The sequence below is a fragment of the Polyodon spathula genome, chromosome 21 (genome assembly GCF_017654505.1).
Source record: "Polyodon spathula isolate WHYD16114869_AA chromosome 21, ASM1765450v1, whole genome shotgun sequence".
In the NCBI taxonomy this organism is placed as follows: Eukaryota; Metazoa; Chordata; class Actinopteri; order Acipenseriformes; family Polyodontidae; genus Polyodon; species Polyodon spathula.
Window position 1 is genome coordinate 6,600,018 of NC_054554.1, and position 20,100 is coordinate 6,620,117.

The window sequence follows — 20,100 nt, forward strand, 5'->3', positions numbered from 1 at the left end:
AATTACATCCCTCTACTGGAGGGAGAGCTGCGGGTTAGGGTCTTCGGCGTCGTTAAGCCTATTTGTATACTTTACTTTCTTCAGCTATTCTTATTCAACCACTTGTCACGCATGCACCTTTTCTCAAAATATAACAATCAGTAGTAATGTCTGTATTTCTTTTCGGAGACCAATCTCTTTTCATTTTACATTGATGCCTAGCTGTTTTCCCACTCACCGCCCGTGGGTGCCGCTGTTTTCTCGCGTCTTTTTTTCTCTACTTTTCTTCTCTACTGTCCACATCGCATACATTAACCATGTTATCGAGAAGACATCCACACTAGCAAACTTTATTCTAGTACAGAAATGGCTGCTGAGATACAAGATAACTAGACCTGTCTATCTGTTACACTGTCGTTTTGTCTTGCTTTACCTACACTTTTATTTATTCTTTGCAATGCTTTACCATCTCTACATATTATTTGCCATGTGCTTCACTACACTCTGCAATGGTTTTGTCATGGTGTACCGCAGTCAGATTTTAATAATTTATTTAGAAAAATAAATAAATCCAGCTGTCTTTATTAAAGTGGTCAGAGACTGTACAAATATGCTTAAATAATAACACCTTTTATGGTACAGTTTAGGGTAAAGCAATGCAGCCAGGTAACAGTGTTGCTTCAACCTGCCTGAATCTTTGGTCCTGGGAGAGGGGGTGGGAGTGGGGCTAATTGGAGTCCAAGGATGTTGGTTTAATAAAGCTCTTTTGACCTCTGCTCCCTCACCAATCACAGTTTTATCAGGAGGGCCACTCAGCAGTCACTGATTCGACTGTTACTGAGATGGATTACCCGAGCTACTTGTGGTCTGAAGGAGCATTTATGTGCGATCCCAAAGGGGAGCCATTAACCCTGCCTGCCTGCCACTGGAGGTCCCTGCTGGGAATCAGACTGCCCTACAATAGAGAGGTACAAAACAGTTTAGCTGCAATATAGGCGTATTGTGCTAATTTCTAATAGGTTGCAGTGCCTATCAGATGTAGTAGCATGGCAAGAGAATATCAAAGAATTGTGCGGGTTTGGTTATACAGTCACTCTGGGATTATATAACCAAACTTCAGGTTGTAAAGTACAGGACAGCTGTCAGTCGCCTGCACTGGTAGATGTGGGGTCAGCAGCTTGCTGATGTACGAAGGACCTGAGCCATGTCAAGCCTTGTACTTCAGCATCTTAATCTCCTTTGCCTGACAGGTAACCTCTGTAGTAATGGGAGCGCAGACCACAGTTAGGAACCTTTGGCTCTTAATAACACTAGCTCAGTAATGTAGGAGCTTATTTGTTATATTGTAATGCTTGGCCTGATGTTCACAAAACAAACGCCACACATTAAGGCCGCCTCTGTCTAAGGGAGACTCAGGACTGAATGGTAGGCAGGGGAGTTTAAGGTCAGGATTGAGTTTCCATGGCAATTCTATGCTGGCCAAGAGATACCAAAAAAAAAAAAAAAAAAAAACCCAACTAAAAAAACAACGGCTAACGAGCGAACATCAACTCTACTTTGTGTTGGTTAAAAAAAAAACAAATAAATAAATTGGTACTATTTGCAAAGCAGTTTTTTCCTGTTTCCCTATATTTGGTCTAAAATGAGTCCTGTAAACATAGCATGAGGAGACAGTGACGGTATGGTAACGACACCCTGTCACTCAGGACCAGATCAAGACTGACAGCTCCCTACCATCTGGTATTGGTTTTAAAGTGACGGCAACCCATTCTTGTCTTAATTTGTCTATTGTTGTAGGATTTACAGTACAGTTCACATGCTGACTGATAAACAGATTAACACTTGGATCATGCCTTCTGAATATGGGAATACTTTACTTGTATTTCAATAGCTTACAGTGTTTGAAAGTAATTGTACCTGTCTGGGAGAAAGTTATGGTTTGCTTGTGTGTGTGTGTGTGTGTGGGGCGAGGGGAGGTTGTTGTTTGAATGTTTGTGGGAGTTTGAGTTTTAGAAAAGTCAGTGTGGAAGTATTGTCTGTGTATGCAGAGATTGAAAGAATTAATGTTTGCCTGCGTCTGAGTAAGAGACCATTGTGTTTGTCTGTGTGTGTGTGTGACAGTGTGATTGCCTGTGCATGAGAGAGTGAGAGTGTGTTTGCCACTGTGTGAGTGTGAGAGAGTGAGTGTTTGCCCATGTGTGTGGGAAGAGAAATTGCAAATGTGTGCAGCAGTCAGTTAAGCAGAACTGCAGCTGAAGATAGCTTGGCAAGGGGATGTATCGAAGCTTGAACATCTGTTCCTCATTGAAACCACAAGCCTGCTGCCGAGGGGAAGATACACACTCACTGTAAGGAGGGGTGTTGAAACACAGTGCAGTCCGGTTACACACGCAGTTGCTTCAGTTCATTAGTATGTGGTAACTTTACTAGATGACCAGACAGCTGTATCAGTGCATAGAGAAGTATACCACAGTCATTTTGCACAGTCATGTTCCTGTTTACCATGCTTTTACTATGCAGTTACCAAGGATTTTACTAAAGATTATTCTGTGCTTGCCTGTGCTTTGCTGTTTTCAATCTTCTGGACTATATTGGCTTTGCATTTACTGTACTTTTATGAGGGATATACAGTATCTAAAACCCAGTGACAATATTATAATTGTTTATAATCATATAAGAATTTTATAAATATATATATATATGTATTATAATATATATATCACTATATATATATATATATATATATATATATATATATATATATATATATATATATATAGATAGATAGATATATATATATATATATATAGATATATAGATATATAGATATATATATATATATATATATATATATATATATATATATATATATATATATAGATATATAGATATATAGATATAGATATATGTTATCTACTGAGTTTGTTAACTGCAACCAGACTGCTTCAATGTGCTGATCTAAACAACAGTGTAACTTACTTGTAACTTGTTTGTTAGTATGGGTTAATAATGGTAATGCCTTCCAGACTGGACTTGCAACCTGGAAAACAAAGACCATCACCAAACTTCCACACAATGAATGATGGACGAAGACGACTGCAGGTAAGTCGGGAGTGTGCAGGGAGTTTAGCAGTGGGGATTTTCACCCAATCCCCCATTCAGGCCTGGCCCTTTTACAAGCAGAAGTGCCCAGTTGTGTGATGGTTCTGTGACTATATAGATTGAGCACCAAACTAATTTTATTAGTGATCTGAGTGTTCAGATCAGATTCAAACCCATGCCTCCAGAGATAAAATTCATGAGAATAAATGAAAGTAAAATCTTGGAAGGCAGCATGCAGTCCACATCTGCCCTATTTTATTTGGAGGGTCTGGAGGGGGCCCTCACTGTGCAGGGCTGTAGCCATGCGTGCTGTCTGAAGGATGATGATAAGGAGTGTGGAATGAACCAGCAAGCCGCTGTGAAATAACCATCTCCCTGCCGCGAGAGTTATCGACCTACCCAGCTGTGTCGGGTGTCTTTGCATCTGTTATTGCACAGGAAGTCTCTCTCTCTCTCTCTCTCTCTCTCTCTCTCTCTCTCTCTCTCTCTCTCTCTCTCTCTCTCTCTCTCTCTCTCTCTCTCTCTCTCTCCCGCATCTCAAAAACATCTGCCGTTAAACTTCCACGTCAGTGAAATACAGCTAACTTAAGTTTTATACACCTTACCTGCTAAGATGGGGGGGGGGGGGGTTAAGTTCGCCTGATCTTTTATTAGCTTCAGAATAATTTTCACCTCTCATGGTTGCGCAGTTTAATTTTTTAACATTTTTTTTTTGTTACTTTGCATAGTCCCTGAAGAGACAACACTGAGAAGGAAATCAGGTTTTACTACTGTAAAGGTTCATAGTTTTTCTCAATTAGCTTTCTTTTAGTATTAGTCTACCATTGAGTTTTGTATAGTTACGTATGAAGAAACATGGTCCAAATGGTATAATAGGGCTTGAACTTTATACAACATATCAGTTTTCCAACACCTTCATTCTTTTCTTCAGTTCCCTCCTCCCTTAACTGTTTTAAACTTCCTTGAAGGCACAACACTATACTGTAGACCAGCCCTGTCCTCTGTGTTGGTCTGCACCCACAGTATTAGAATTCCCCAATGCTTTCTGTGCTTTCAGAGGAAATATTTCACCTTTTTCTAGTATAATTTCTATAAAGCTTGATGGCAAATGAGCAATTAAAGTGTGTTAATACTGGGAGAGTAAAATATTGAGGGGATACTAATAATTTAGGCCATTTACAAGACCAAGCATCTCAACATTAGATGGGCAATGTAACAAAAATAAACACTACATTGAAGCATTCAAACAATAACAAATAAAATAAAATGGACACTGGACAACTGGACAACACAAAACATAGCTAATCTGCAATAAGAGCACTGCCCTTTCAAAGAAAACTTCCTTCAGGCAGCATTTAAACACTGAGGGGGATTCCAAACACTTAGGTTCATGATACACAAATCGCCTTTCACCTTCAGGACCTATTTCAGACCTGGGAAGCAGCGTCAGACCTGTATGTTGTGAACATAAGCTGGAGCTGGAGCATAAATGGACTTGGATAAATCAACCTTCAATTGAAATGCAGGAGTGGCACTACAATGTTAAAGGCTCTTATAAAAGTCTACGATAAAATTACAGTAATAGCATGGTAAAGCATTGTAAAGCCCACAGAGGTACATGTATGGTAAAGCATTTAACAAAAAGTATAATACGGGTGAAAAGTATGGGAAAACTGCAAAAATTACTGTGCAAATATACTGCAGTAAAGGGAAAGGACTGCTAAGAATGTATAGATAGAATATTTTACCACAGTGGATATGGAGACATGGTAGTTTCCTTGCAGTGCTGCCAAGGTTTTATCCACTACAGCAGTGCAATGACTTGCTAACCCCCGGTGTATGTGTTATATTTGTGTTGCTGGTCTTGATTTCCACTGCGCCCAGCAGCAGGACATCCTTTACAGGACAGCATTGCTCTTGGGTATGGCTTCCCAGGTTAATCTTGGCACCGGAAAACCCTTCCAATGCGCATTACAAACAAACTTTCATTTTAATTGGACAAGCAACAGCAGATAATAAGAACTCTGTGCTAAAACTTGTAAACCAGCTTGCAGTGCTTTTTAATCAGGCAACCATTACTAGTTCTTACCACCTGCATTCTCCTGGTGTTCCTTGAATGGCAACATTTACAAACCAGACTGGAAAGCTGGGTTGTGTGACAAACCAAACTGAGAATGGGCTGGGGGGACATAGAGATAAGGTTGGAAACTTGTTGCAGGAACTCATTTCAAACCTTATCTCAAACACCTCGCATATTACAGATTCTCTATTTCTTTCAAGTGTCTGCCCCTTGAGAGCTCATTCTGTGCATTGACTATATAAAGGGAAGGGTCAGCGCTAATCTCAATCAGCCAGCTACTTTATAGAGACAGTGAGATGGTGCGGATAGCAGTGCTGTGTGGCCAGTGTGTGTTTCTTATTGAATGCTGCTTCATTGGGCAGTGTGCTGGAGAGGTAGACTGGTCGATACTCTCCTTCTCTCTCAGGGGAGCAATCCCTTCACTCCCCCAGCACTCTCATCAGCGTGGGTTTCATCAGTCCGCAAAAGAGGAGATAGAGCGCAAAAGAGAAAGCGACACAGAGAGAGAGAGAGAGAGAGAGAGAGAGAGAGAGAGAGAGAGAGAGAGAGAGAGAGGGGGAGAGGGGCATAGACATAAGAAGCCGAGGGATTTATAGTATTTTTCTGTCAGCTTTCCCATAAAAGATTTTTCTAACAATATTTTGAGCTGATGCCTCGGCTGTAAGCGACTTTACTATTTACTATAGTATATATACCTATATTAGCCAAAAGACAGTGCTATACTATAAGAGTCAGGGAGTCTGACTGTACATATTTGCTTAGTATACATGTAGTCAAGAAAACTCCAAGAACACTGTATACTATGTTAAGGCATAAACTAACCTGAAGACATTTCCTTTGAACTCCAGAAGCTGGGATGAGGAGTGGAGACTGGACGTCGGGACTGTTTTTCCAGCATGGTTGCACAGCGTTCCAAATTGTGTTTCGTTGGGATGCTGTTAACAACAGTCTCGGTGCTGCGTGAGGCCTTTCCAGTTTGTCTCCTCCTGTTCCTCTTGAGGTGAGCCTCTGTAGCCATCTTGGGCATTCACCCGAACCTGAGACTTTGGGAGTTTGAATCCGCTGGTTTGTTATTTGAAATGCCGGCTCACAATTACTATCAATGAAGGTCAGATCTGTTCCGTGACTCCTGTGGTTTCATCACACTCCCAACAGCCAGATCCAATCCAGAGCTGCTTGTATGTTTTCTCTTCCAGTTTGTCCAGTAAAAGGCCCAACACTAGCAAGTCTCCAGGGCTGCTTTCAGACCCTCACACTGTTCTCATCACATGGAGGTATTCACTTGACTGAATATTACACAAGTTAAAAAACAACAGTAGAGATGTTTAGCTGCTGTCTATATGTTGCAGTTACAGCCACCCCTAGAATCTTGTTTTACCTTTCTCTTTCTATATGACTTCTTTCCCTTTTCTCATTTTCATTTCTCTAAAGTTTTTTTTCTTTCTTCTCCTTAAACAGGAGTCACACTCAATAATACTGATGCAATGATAATCAAGGAGACAATGCAATGCTTCGTTTTGAATCCTATGTGAAGCTCCCCTTTCGGTGCTCCTTGTCATGCAGCAGCGTGCCCCTGTGTGATGAGCAAGGCTGTGTGTGTGTGTGTGTGTGTGTGTGTGTGTGTGTGGAGGGTGGGTACCATTCAGCAGCAGTGCAAGGGGAAGGTAAACAGCTGCGTCGTGGTGATAATGAGAAGAGTGCGATCCAGCCTCACTGTGGGCTTCCTCTGTCAGGAACCAGCTGTGACCGCGTGCATTGCAGCCTTCCTCTTTTCCAGACATGTCTTTCACTGCCCAACGACTTCCATCCAGCCCTTCCACACTCAGTTACACCCTCTCCCTTTCTCACCCCCCCTCCCCTACACACCTTCGTCTCAATTCTGATGACTTCCTCTTCCCTAGACAGCCTTCTCTCCCTTCCTAAAAAAAAAAAACCCTACACTCTTTATGACCCATCATGTTATTTCCCTATTCTGAGGTGCTATTAATATCATTTGCAAAATAAATAAATAAATAAATAAATAACGTATATCTCCTGTGTCTTGGCGAATAGAAATGATTTAATGTCACCATGGTACATGTGTTTTTGCCTGGGTGTGTGTGTGTGTTTGTGCATGAATGTTAATGCATAACATCATACACACAATCGAAAGACATACAGCAGTACTGAAAAGAATGCATGGCATGACTATGGCCTACTTGGCTGACTAAATCCTGGGGTGTACTGATACACTGTGATATACAGCAGCTTACTGCCAACTTCTTTACTGTGGACTAGGCTCTGCCCTCTGAACTGCCCGCACCACTTATTGTGAAACGCCCACACAGATGTTGGTCAGCAGGGTGGATGCGAGAGTAGCAGCTGCCTCATATGACAGTGTCAGGACTTTCTGAGCGAGAGTCAGCGAGTCCCGAGATTGCTCACACAGGAACCCAGCCTCCTGAGATAGCCCTGAGTTTCACATCCACACTGTGACAAAATGAAACATAAACAACTCCAGATTTTAAAAGAGATGAATAGACAACTACAGAGAATAGATTGCATCCCCTTTTTATAAAATAATAGAAAGAAAGAAAGAAAGAAAGAAAGAAAGAAAGAAAGAAAGAAAGAAGAAAGAAAGAAAGAAAGAAAGAAAGAATTATTGAACTGTCACCAGTAGTTGACTGAATTACGCACTAAATGTTAAGGGCTAAATAAACAATGTTGCTGGATGATCCTACCACACATCATGCATTCCCATCTAAAACAAAACAAGGACTTTCCCCTTATCGTCTCATCAGCATTTTTTCAAGGAGGTTAGTCAGTGGGCAGGTAGCAGGTAGAGGAGGTGGGCTGCGACGGCACTCCAACTGCAGAGTATTGAACAGACGGCCATCCAGCGCTTATCTCCCGGACCGGCTTGTGTGTGGAGTGGGAAGAGGCGGGGGGGGGGCTTAGGCGGGGGGGGGGGGGGGGGGGGGGGGGGGGCGGGGGGAGATTGGGATGGGGGGTGGGTGGGGGTGGGGAGATTTCTCTATCAGTCCCGCACAGATACGTCTCGCCAAATAAACACAACAGCGAAACGGACAAAAGGTTAATTATCAATTTCCTTAGGATAATAAATAAATAAATAAATAAATAGATAGAATGTAGCAAATAGAAAAAAAAGGATTTTTTTATTTTAATCTTTTTTTCTTTCTTAGAGGCGTGCTTATATTTTTATTTTTATCCTCCTTTTCCACATGTTTGCTAAGCTGTGTAGCTTCAAGTCCTTTAAAAGCAAGCTTTTTTGTTGTGTTATCAGAGTAGCTAGCAAGCCTGCTCTCATTGGTTTTCTAGATGGGATGGGGAGCAGATGAAATGAGTTGTGCCTGTTCTAAGCCAAATTACCAGCTTCAGTGGATCGCAAGCTTTATTATATTGCTCTGGTGCTTGCATGGATATTTTCGCTCAACCATCTGATCAAGAGAAGACAGTCTTAAACTACAGAAGATGGGGTCAGCTATATAGAACAGAAGCCAGGTATAAGGGCTTTGCATCTCAGCCCATTGACTTGAACCTTACTGTTCATAGACAAAAGACTTACTATTCAACTTAACAGCAAGTTCGCTTGTTGAGAGGTAAGTACATGTCTTATGCTAATGTCTCTATAGTTACCCCATCAGCTGCAAGGAGTTGATCCATACACAGGGTGAGCTGTACAAGTTTTATACCATAAGAGAGAGAGTGAAGTGGATATAATAACTGTCCACTGGGGGCTAGACTGAAACCACAATCCTCATTCACATGTGATCTAGGCTCTTATTATAACGGTACTCCTTTAGGATAGTTTAAAGGATAGTACTTCTTTAGTTTACAGTCAGGACAGGTCTGTCCGTGCCCCGGACAGGTGCAGTACTGTGCTGTCACACTGGTGGGTCCTTAACTCTCATCATTCCCCTCAAGCCTCCACATCTAACCGAACTCTCAATGTTTAACCGTCCCCATCTGTCACAGGCTAAGACGCTGGGAGTTTCAGCACAAGCTTGGCAGAGTTTCAAAAACTGTCAGAATCGCACCGGCTATATTAAGCACTCACACACAACAGTGACACTCACACACACAATCTCAGGCCGTACACACATAGTGCTCATTTACAGACTCTCAAAAAAGTTGCCCTGAAACGTCAGCTTTCCAACATCCCTTGGATGTTGCATTTCAATAACTCTGGGCTACAAATTTAATTGTAAGTCTTTCCTAAAAGATGGATTTGTATCTAAATTCTGGTAATGTTCAAATATTAGGCCCATTGCAGTTTATGACAACCCATCATTTATTTTGACTCCATAAATACACAGAAACTGGAGCATACAGGTGCAGATGCACACACTCACACACGCAGATACACAGACCCACATCTCTTCACCTCATGTCAACTGCAGACACTGTTCCTGTAAATAGTTGCCACCCTGAATGGGAGACAGATGGAAACGAAGGTGCCCCACTGGGCAGATCTGCAGTTCCCGTGCAACTGTCAGTGCCCTGCATTGGAGAGCAGTCCTGCACAACAAACAGCGTGTCAGAGCATGTGATACAAAGACTGCACTGGGGTCAACAGAATGCCTACTTCCTCGGCTGGATAGTACATACTACAGGGACATTAACCCCTTACTGCACAAGAGAGACAGTGATGTCCATGTGTGACCTAGTCAACAATCTCCCTCCCGACCTGTGAGGACACTGTATAACCGGAGCAGAGTGCCTCGGAATGGATGGTTTGGCAGTTCATCCAGGGTCAGTCGGAGGCCGGCCATCCAGGAAGGGGGCAGGGCCATGATAACAAAAGTCGTCGCCTTAATGATGTGTCAGTCACGGATTGGAGGAGACGTGATTGGCCACGCCACTGAAAGAGGGCGTGACGCAGGATATTTAGGGGAAATGGCCCCAACAATCTGTTCCTTGGTTTATGGTTAAACTACAAGGAGCGAAAAGAGAGAGAGTAAAACTGTACGTGTTTTGTGTTTTGTTTGTTTCTCAGTCTAATTACACTATGTAACACAATTTTGGTTCCTGGGTAGTAAGTGTTATTTCCTAATTGATTATGCCTCAAAAGTATAGAAAATGGCTATTATTCCCCACAAACTTTGCTTTTGTGACCAGGACAGTGATATTTTGAAATTTATCTATTTCCAATGAGAAAACGGGCGAATTTGTGTCTTTTCGTTCACATAAAGTGTGCGACTTGCACACTTTCATCCAACAAGTTCCATTGCTTGAGCCTAAACGTCAAAAGCTCAGCATTGGACTTGGTGAGACCAAGATCTCTAATCAAGTCGTTGAGGTCTTTTTGGTTGGGGTAGTATGGGTTTCTCTCCTCAGCTCCACCTCTGAAATTGTCATCTGGATCTACAACGTCTTCCTCACTCTCTGACTTGCTGCTCTCTTCTAAAGACAGCTGCTCTCTCTCCGGAGGAGTGGGTACGGGGAGCTCATGGCAGTGTGGCACCGGGGCGATGGATGAAGGAAGGTCCAGATACGTGATAGCAGGTGCATTCTTGCCAGTCCGACGTTTGGAAGGGTCCACCATGCAGAAGTAGCAGTTGCTTGAGTGGTCAGTGGGTTCCCGCCAAATTCTTGGGATAGCGAACTTCATGGCTCTCTTTTCCCCTCTGTACCATCCTACAAAAATACATTTATTTCACCCATGATTAATGTGTACAAGATTCTCGCAACATTTTTCATATATGATATATTTTTTCAATAACATTGAAAATTGTAAAACATTTTAAAATTAAAAACTTTTACAATTTTAAAAATTTTAACAAATTTTATAACATAAAATTCCGAGCAACAATTGTCCATCTTAGCTTCCAGAGTTTTTTTGCAGTGCTCGCGGGTGAAATGAGGTGCCCAGGGTTTGTCTTGATCCCCGACAGGCATGCCGAAATATGCCTTGTAGGCCTCACACATCTTAGCAGATGCTTCCAGGGAGTAATTTTTCGCTCTTGTCTTGTTAAATTGGCCATAGACATAGCAAAATGCTTCTGCCGGATGCTTGCAGCCTCTTGATGCCATCTCAGAAAAATGCAGATATGTATCCACTTAGGCAGCTGGAACTAAACTGAACTGGTGAGCTTAAGGACCCTGTATTTATACTGCTATTTATATTACTGGAAAGTTCTAGAAGTTACTCCAAGTTTACTCAGCACTGAATCTATCTGGAATGTTCTGGAAAATAGGTAAATTTCAAAATATCACTGTCCTGGTCAAAAAGCAAAGTCTGTGGGGAATAATAGCCATTTTCAATACTTTTGAGGCATAAGCAATTAGGAAATAACACTTACTACCCAGGAACCAAAAAAAATAAAAAAAATAATTGTTACACTGTGTTATCGTTGTTTGTTCTCACTAGATGGCTAACACAAATCAAGAGCTGACGCTAAACAGCAGCAACAAGCCCTGGACTGCACTGCTCCTTTCACCATACCCCTGCACTACAGCACCCACTGTCCAGAGACTTGGCCGTGTTTGTGCTGCATGTAATTATTTGTGTCTTGTTATTTCAGGACTGTAACCCTTGTTTAGCACGACGCAATACACATTGGTGTGTAGAGCCCGTGCCTGTTATTTAAAGAGTTGTTGACACACAACCCAGCATCAACGAAGAGCTGTTTTCATTGCGAACTTTCTTGTGTGTGTCTGTTCCAGAGCACTGTAAACCACTCGTTCACACCATGATACAATTTTTCCTCACTTTGAAAAGACTCTGAAAGAACACTATTGTATTCCTAATATTTCCCAATAACATGTGCGTACCACTGAGCTAAAGAGGCAGACCACTGGTGCAAATTAGGACTGTAGTGCACATGTAATTTTGAATACAATGCTTGTGAAAGGTGTAAAACAATGACACTGGCTAAAGACAGTCATGTGCCGTGAGAGCTACTCACAGCTCTGTTAGCAAGTGTCCTCAGTCCTGATCTGAACAACCTCAGTCCTGATCTGAAAACCACCTGCCTGCATTCAGGCCAATAAGTGCTGCATTTTGCTAAATATTGTAGTGGCTTGCATTGTCCAATGAAGCCATCAATCATACCTGACCTTGAGTAGATTTTTGCTAATGACTGACTATGGTGGCATTATTTACAGTGTACTACCACGGTCTTAAGAAAACTGGATCCTTTGTACCATTCTGCATTGAGGTTTATAACCAACGTTGGTTAGTCTGTTCATCATTGGGATTTATATAGATTGGCTGATTTGACTTCTTCATCTATGCCCCTAAATGATCTTAATTGTTAACTAGCTCTAGCAGTACGTGTAATCTTAGATCTCAGACTGTTGTAAGGTTTTCAGTTCCGAGGGTTCGTACATAATTTGGCTAAAAGGCATTCAGTTTTTTAGCTCCTTGGTCTTGGAATAAACTTCATGAAGAGCTGAAATCTACTGTCTGGATCCCTTTAAAGGCGTTCAAACTATAAATGCAGATCTGTGCAGCCGAGAAATGTTTTTGTATTGGACATTTTTTTCTGTAATTTTGATTAACTTGTTTGTATTGGTTGTGCTCATTTGAATTTGTGTGTGTTTATTGTATTATTATATGCCACCTTCTTGACCAGGTCTCCCTTGAAAAAGCGATTTTAATTTCAACGTGATTTTCCAAGTGAAATAAAGGTTAACAAAATGAAATAAATATCTGAGCCAGTTTCAAACCCAAACCCAAGCCCAATTCAAGACTAGTGAATTAGACCTCTGCACCCACATCCTGCCCTTTTTCACCAGAGATTCACCTACCTCACTGCAGCATCTTTACAAACCATGTGACCCAAGAGTTGCTGCTCCTCTCAATAAAGGAGGTATTTTAGCTAGGGCAGGATGAGTAGTTAATAGGGAGGTTCAAACAATCTGAACTGAGTCACTTAATGAGACAACAGCCACAGCTGTGGTGAACAGTGGTGGACGAATGCACTGGACTAGAGGATAAACAAACAGTTTTAAAACAGCAACTACGTCCCACATCAAAGAGCCTACTCCCATTGCAAATTGAAATTCTCTCATTAGCTAATGAAAATGCACCGCCACTGGGAATCATTTGTTAATAATTATCAACTAGATACCTCAATTAAAGCCTCATCCGCAATTCCAAACTTTAGTATTTTTTTGTTTTACTCGGCGAGTGGCAAGTAAACTTAAATTAACCTTTCGATGCGCTTTCTAAAAAGGGTGCCAAGACAAATGGGGCGCACAATGAGAGAAGTGCAACCCCAGTAGTGAACCCCAAACAGTTAGCACGATTGCTTTCATGCTGCATTGTGCAGAGGGAACCATGAATTATGTATTAGCAGGAGACGTTGAAAAAGGTAATTGTCGGAAAACCAAAACAGACAAACACCTGTTTTATTTATTTTTTAACTGCTGAATAAAATATGATTCCTATTTTTTTTTTCCCAATTTGTTGTTTTTGTCTCTTTCTGCATAACTCTTTCAGGGCTGATTTGATCGTTTTGTTTAATCACGTCGCAGGGATACTAAACAGAAGGCTGTAGGAAACAGACTCCCTCTTAAATACTGTAGATGATTTAGTCTGCTTTAGTTTGCCATGCTTCTCCCATGTTTGTACTATTTGGCTGTTTTTTACTCTAGGCTTTACCACTGCTACAGCTGTGTCCATAAGTACTGCTGCTCAGTGGTTGCAGAGATAACCAAACAATCATTTGACTGAATGGGCTGTAGCTATTTACTCTAAATTGTCATCAGCACAATCACTTTCTGAAAGGGACAATAATTGTCGCTGTCCTATGTCGCTGTCCTATGCACCCTAAAAATAACGTAAAAATAAATGGATGCATTTTACAGTGTAGCTCCTAATAGCATTAAGATTGGGGAATTTCTTTTAGAATAAAATTAAACAAAAACCTAATTGAATAGGGAAGAAATAGATAATGTTCTGTTTAACCAAATGTTGGATGGATATACGTGAATCTAAAATGGCAAACGTGATTACACATCAAATAAAGTAAAAAAACAAACACAAAAACTATATATATATATATATATATATATATATATATATATATATATATATATATATATATATATATATATATGTCCAGGTCCTTGGAATTGGCTAAAGAGAAATAAAAAATAAGAAGAAATTGAAAAGAATTTAAGCAAATCTTATGATCACAAATACTTCTTTAGTAGTGAATACAAAGCAGCATACTTTACAGTCAGGCTACGCCTTTTCTTTGGAGCAGAATTAGTTTGTCATAGGACATATTGAAAGCAGGATTTTTATCGGTGTTGTATTTTGCTTCAGGAAATTTTCTTTCGTTTTTTTTGTGTTTCAACACATGTGCTGTGACCACAGTGTCAAACCACCTCTGACACCTGTGTGGGGGAGGTCATGAGATCACCCGCTCTCACCCAGCAGGCCAACTTTATACATGGGGGGAGAAAAAGGTTGGGTAGCCACAATAAAATGTTTGAAGATTTGAATTTCAATAATATTACGATTCAAATTTAATAATATTGCAGGCTTTTCATAAATTTAGAATTATAATGAATCCTAATAAATTCAAACACAAGTCTTTCTCAATGTCTTCAAGTTTCTCTTAGTGTTTTGAAATTCTTGGATTCCCATCTGTTAGCTTGGCAGCGATGATGAGGCTGAATGAAGTTTCTCCCCTCCTTTCTGTCTGACACCTACTCCATGGCTTCATCTGTCTGTAATCCATCCTGCTGCGGGTCATTCCTGGTGGTATCTACCCAGCACATCTCCACTCTTGGGTGTTTAATAGTTACGAATGACACACCTTAGCTAACCTAACTCAAAGATTTTTCATTCAAAATGTGGGTCCTTATGCACTAACCTTATCTAACTGTCTATGTTTATGTCATTTTGATTCTGCAAAAAGTTTTTGAAATGCATTTTGAACTTGTTTATTTTCCATAAAAGTGTGCAATCAAAATATCAGTAAGTATCTTGGTATTGTAATATCTGTTGTTGAAATGTGTCTGTAGTCTCCTTCAGCACCTGCTTGGTTCACGGAATGCCATCAGGTGCCCAGCTGGGCCTGCCTGGTTATCAGCTCTCCACCAAGCCAACCGGCCACTGGCTCTCTGTTTGTTTTATCCCTCAGATGTACCTGCTGAGTCTCTGCATGAAGGAAGCTGATAAAACAATAGCTATTGGAGCAGTAGGCAGGAGGTAGGGTTAGTCAGAATCAACACAACACCAGCAGATTGATGACAAACTTTGACTGTGGTCTGTACAGAAATATGTTTTTTCTGCAGCTCACCCCCACCCCCACAATTGTATCAATAATTAACACTATTAATGTATAAAACACATTATTATTTGTTTATTTAGCAGACACCTTCATCCAAGGCAACTTACAGAGACTAGGGTGTGTGAACTATGCATCAGCTGCAAACAACAATGTCTCACATGAAAGACGGAGCACAAGGAGGTTAAGTGACTCACACAATGAGTCAGTGGCTGAGCCAGGATTTCAATCGGGGACCGCCTGGTTAAGCTGTCTTTTCTTTAACCACTGGACCACACTGCCTCCTAAAGGCTTTGCAATCAAGGACATCTTTTTATTCTTTGCTTGTTTTATTTTGTTTTGTTTTTTATACAGCAGATCAAAAAATGAAACTCCTGTTACGTGGACCCTAATCACTTCCTGTCCTGGGTGTTACATGATCTGATTGCCTAGACCATTGGAGTAATGTTTAGCACAGGAAGTTATTAAGTAGCTGGAAACGTTGTATTTGAAATATCTGCATATCACAAATTAAAGAACCTTCAATGGAAGAAATTGTGGCACGTGATAGTGTTGCTAGTGCTTGGTAAGAAAATTGATTTAAAAGACTTTGTTATGCCTCCTTAAACAAAGTAATATATAGAGCATTAATAATACATAATTAATTAATAATAATGACACAGAAAGGATATAGGCACAAGGGTTTATTTCACTTCAGTCTGGCAAAAGCAAGATTCTAGAATAGCACAGATTAGGAAACTGTGTCCAGATTGCAGTTCATTCAGAATACCGGTATTTGTTACTCTGTTGCCTCTAAGAAAAGCTTCGGAGTATTTTGTGATATTTTACTAACGGCCTCAGTGTATTGTATTTGTACTGTTACCTGGCTGCTTTATCCGACCTCATGCACAGGAAATCCCTCTACTGTGAGTGCTAAAGGGGCTAAAATGCTCTTAGTAGACAGCTGGTGCTAATTGACCTTCAGTAATTGTAAAAGAGTGGTATTCATATTGAGATGATCTTTATAATTTATAAACAAGAAGTTCACTGTATTGTAATGGTATTTCTTTTTCAGGGAGAGACGAGAAGTTTCCTTGCTGTACAACCAAACAGCAAGTCTAAAAAACACCAATAAGCACCCCAGATGAGAGAAAGAGAGAGAGAGAGAGAGAGAGAGAGAGAGAGAGAGAGAGAGAGAGAGAGAGAGAGAGAGAGAGAGAGAGAGAGAGAGAAGCAGAGACATGAGAGAGTGCGCTTGGTGAAAGGAAACAAGTAAATAAAAGCGTCGCTAATGGGAATATCAAGGCAGTGAGAGGTAAACAGACTCCTCCTGGCTGATAAAAAGGGAATGCCGTTGCTTTAAGAGCGGTGGAGTGTCTACCGGCTCCTGCGCGGGTTTGATAACGGCCCTCGGCCCGTCTGCTTTCCCGAGATAAGGCCGCACACAGCCATGCGGCGTCCCTGATCCCAATTTCACGGTTAGTATTCATCCAGCTTGACAAACAAGCGCCGTTTAAGATAAAAAATAAATATAGACTCCTTCTGCTATTACCTTCAGTTTATTAATCTTGCTTCTGCCATCATTTAAATATCGGCCCCCCTCTTCCCCTCTCAGTTCGCACATCAGTGGATCAAAATCTCAACCTACCCCTCTTGTCTTTGAATCCCGTAGCTCTATCAAACAGAGCTCTCTCCCCTCCTGCAACCCTCCACAACAGCTCTGTTAACCTAAAGCTTAGCCAGTAACCTGCCACTAGGTGCTTCGCTGCGCTAATTAAACTAAACTATGTATGAACCAACCCCTTCGGGAGTTTATTTAAATTATCTAAACACTGGCAGGTCTCAATACTGCTGCTTTATTAATCAGACTGGTGTTTTGGCTGTTTTACAGTGGAGGTTTTCAATAAAGCATAAGGAAGATTTAGGATGTTTGTTGTTCACTGACATCAGCTGATTAAAATAGACCCTGCTGTACCTCATTGAATTATAAGACCCCCAACAGTAATCTGTGAGAAAACCACTTATCTACTGTCACGAACATTCAATGTACTTTGTTTTGCTTTACATGCAACTAACCAGCAGCTAACTGCTCCAGGACTTATAAGCTCCACACCCATGTGAGAAGGCTAATGTCTTTGTACAATTATGCTGTATTTCCTGTTTAGTTCCTAATAAAGTCAATATCAGGGGTGACTGCTTTGGGAATGGCATCTCAGAATGACAGCAGCCCCAATGCAATATCAATAGCCTTGAAATCTGCCCGGACCAAAGCTTCATCTCATTAAGATTACTGCACACTCTCCGCACCTCCGCAGATGGGCTGGTTGAGCGTGGCGCCAGCTGGCACAGGGACGCCCACAACATAGCCTGGCATCCCGCCAAACCCGCTAACACAGCGCCTCTCATTCACACTTCACCTTTTCCTAAGCAGCAGCACCTTGATATGTTCTGTCCATGCAGGTAAAGATTTAAGAAACCCAGCAAGATTAAAAAAGGGGAGTTCATGAAGCAGTGACACTACAAAGACCAGGGGCAATGGGAGCACAAGGGCAGCTCCAATAGTATGAGGCTACCATTGGTCCAAAGGTGTCACAATAGTAATATATTCCTATGTTAATGGTAAGAACCAACATACAGTGATGCAGTGTGTTACCATAACTGTTCTAAATCCATTGTGTTGTCATTGCTCATAATGTTGTGGTTGTGTAATGGTTTTGCTAATGTACTCTGAGTATTATTTAACATACTGTCGAGTTTCTAGTGGTGTTTTTCATTGTACTTCAGCCATAGAAAGGGGTCTAAATAGCAGGAAATCTAGAAGTAGTCCAGTGCAGGGTAAAGTGATTGTTAGGTATTGAGGAACCAATCTGGACATGATAATGGTAGCACAGTGAATTGAAACAGCAATTACTGCTCCAGTAAAACGTTCTTGTAATTTAGTGAATTCTCATTTTGTGGCTGAGCTACGCTAGAGAAAACTGCTGTTATCTCAGGCACAGGCAGTGAAAATATATATATATATATATATATATATATATATATATATATATATATATATATATATATATATATATATATATATATATATATATATTCTTTGCTTTAAATCAAGATCCTTAGTTTAGAAATCATCTCAGATTACAGTAACCCTGCTGACCCCCTCCAGATGGACAGCTGGCTCCAGCTGGTGTCCACATAATGGCGACTCATTACACACAGACGCAAACGCAACACTAACACACACAATACTAACACTCACAATAATTACACACTCGTAGAACCCTACACACACAATAAAACACTGACGCACCCTACAGCACTAACACTTAGAGGGACATTTATAGACCATAAATAGTGCTTCTGGTTTCCAGTTTTTATTTCACCTATCTCTCCCTCCCTTTAAACCGTAATTAATAGTTGTTAAGCCTTAACCGAATTGATTAAATTAGTGACACAGTACTAGAAACTAACACAGTGGAAATGAATAAGCTGAATTCGGCTATTAGAACCAGAATGAAATTCAGGTTCAAATAGAATCAGGTGAGATCATGCACGTCATTTGTTAACTCAATCAAGATATGAGGGTAAAAAGAAATCGGCTCAAAATATGTTTAAAGGGATGTCATGTGCTCAAAATCTGAAAACCAGAATCCCTAACCATATATGACTAGTAGTCGTTCCTGTATGTCGAAGTGAGTTACTTATTATCTGGGTGTATTAAGTATACAATACTCTTTTTTTTGTATTTGTGTAAACTCATGGCTCTCTGCTTTTTTGCTCCTATATCAGAAAGAGGTTTTTATAGCTACTTGCTCCATTTTTAGTAGTTTGCTTTTTAAGTTTTAAGCCCCTCAGCCCACTGACTCCTATAGTGTGTAATCTGTATATCTGTCACAGGCCGTGGAGAGGGAAGGGTTAAGGTTTTGTGGAGGAATGCATGTTAGATGGATGTGTGCTAATGGCCCCAGTGCCGCTGGAATATGGCAGATGTCAGGGGAGAAAACACCCCTACCAGCCGACTGAACATATACGACGACTTAAAGAGGCAGGCAGTTTTATTGATGCTAATGCTCTGTGTAATTAATACAATAATATTTCGCAATAATGGTGCAGGAACTGACATAGGCTCTCCCTACCTAAACATTCTGTCAAGACGAGAGAGAGAGAGAGAAAGAGAGAAAGAGAGAGAGAGAGAGACAGAGAGAGAGAGAGAGAGAGAGAGAGAGAGAGAGAGAGAGAGAGAGAGAGAGAGAGAGAGAGAGAGAGAGAGAGAGAGAGAGAGAGAGAGAGGGGCGCTGCAGACTTAACCTCTTCCTCTCTAGGTAGCCAACATGTTATCTTCATATGGGTTTTTCCCAATCTTTGTATTTTTCAAATGGCCACACTGGCATTACCTGATGTCCACTGTAAATGCTACCTCCATGGTTTATCCGAGTATCTGCACATCTTTACAAATCCTTTGACATTTCTTAAAGAATGGCACTAGTTTCTTTCAGCATGTTCTACATACTATATACAATATTTGCTGTTTTTGCTAAATGTTTAGTCAGATCTCTTTTTTTTTTTTTTTTTTTTTTTTTTACAGGACTACTAAAAGCGTATTGGCTGATATGGTAACACACTGGTGCTGATTGTATTATACTGTATAGCAACACTGCATTGCCATTGAAGGTAAGGGGAGGGACAGAGAAAAGATTATTTATTTATTTAGTA

The 20,100-nt window shown here is 40.8% G+C and overlaps 1 protein-coding gene across 5 annotated transcripts in view; it reads right to left on the reverse strand.

Annotated features, from left to right (window-relative positions):
- Positions 1–6,755, reverse strand: part of LOC121296312 (protein CBFA2T3-like) — a 35,647-nt gene extending 28,892 nt beyond the window's left edge. For 3 of the 5 annotated variants that reach the window (XM_041221720.1, XM_041221718.1, XM_041221719.1), the window contains exon 1: positions 5,984–6,754. In XM_041221720.1, the coding sequence (XP_041077654.1) occupies positions 5,984–6,188 (205 nt within the window). In that variant the 5' untranslated portion in view covers positions 6,189–6,754. Of the gene's footprint in view, positions 1–5,983 lie in introns of all 5 variants that reach the window. The other 2 variants (XM_041221716.1, XM_041221724.1) reach the window with 2 other exon arrangements.
- Positions 6,756–20,100: the final 13,345 nt, after the last annotated feature.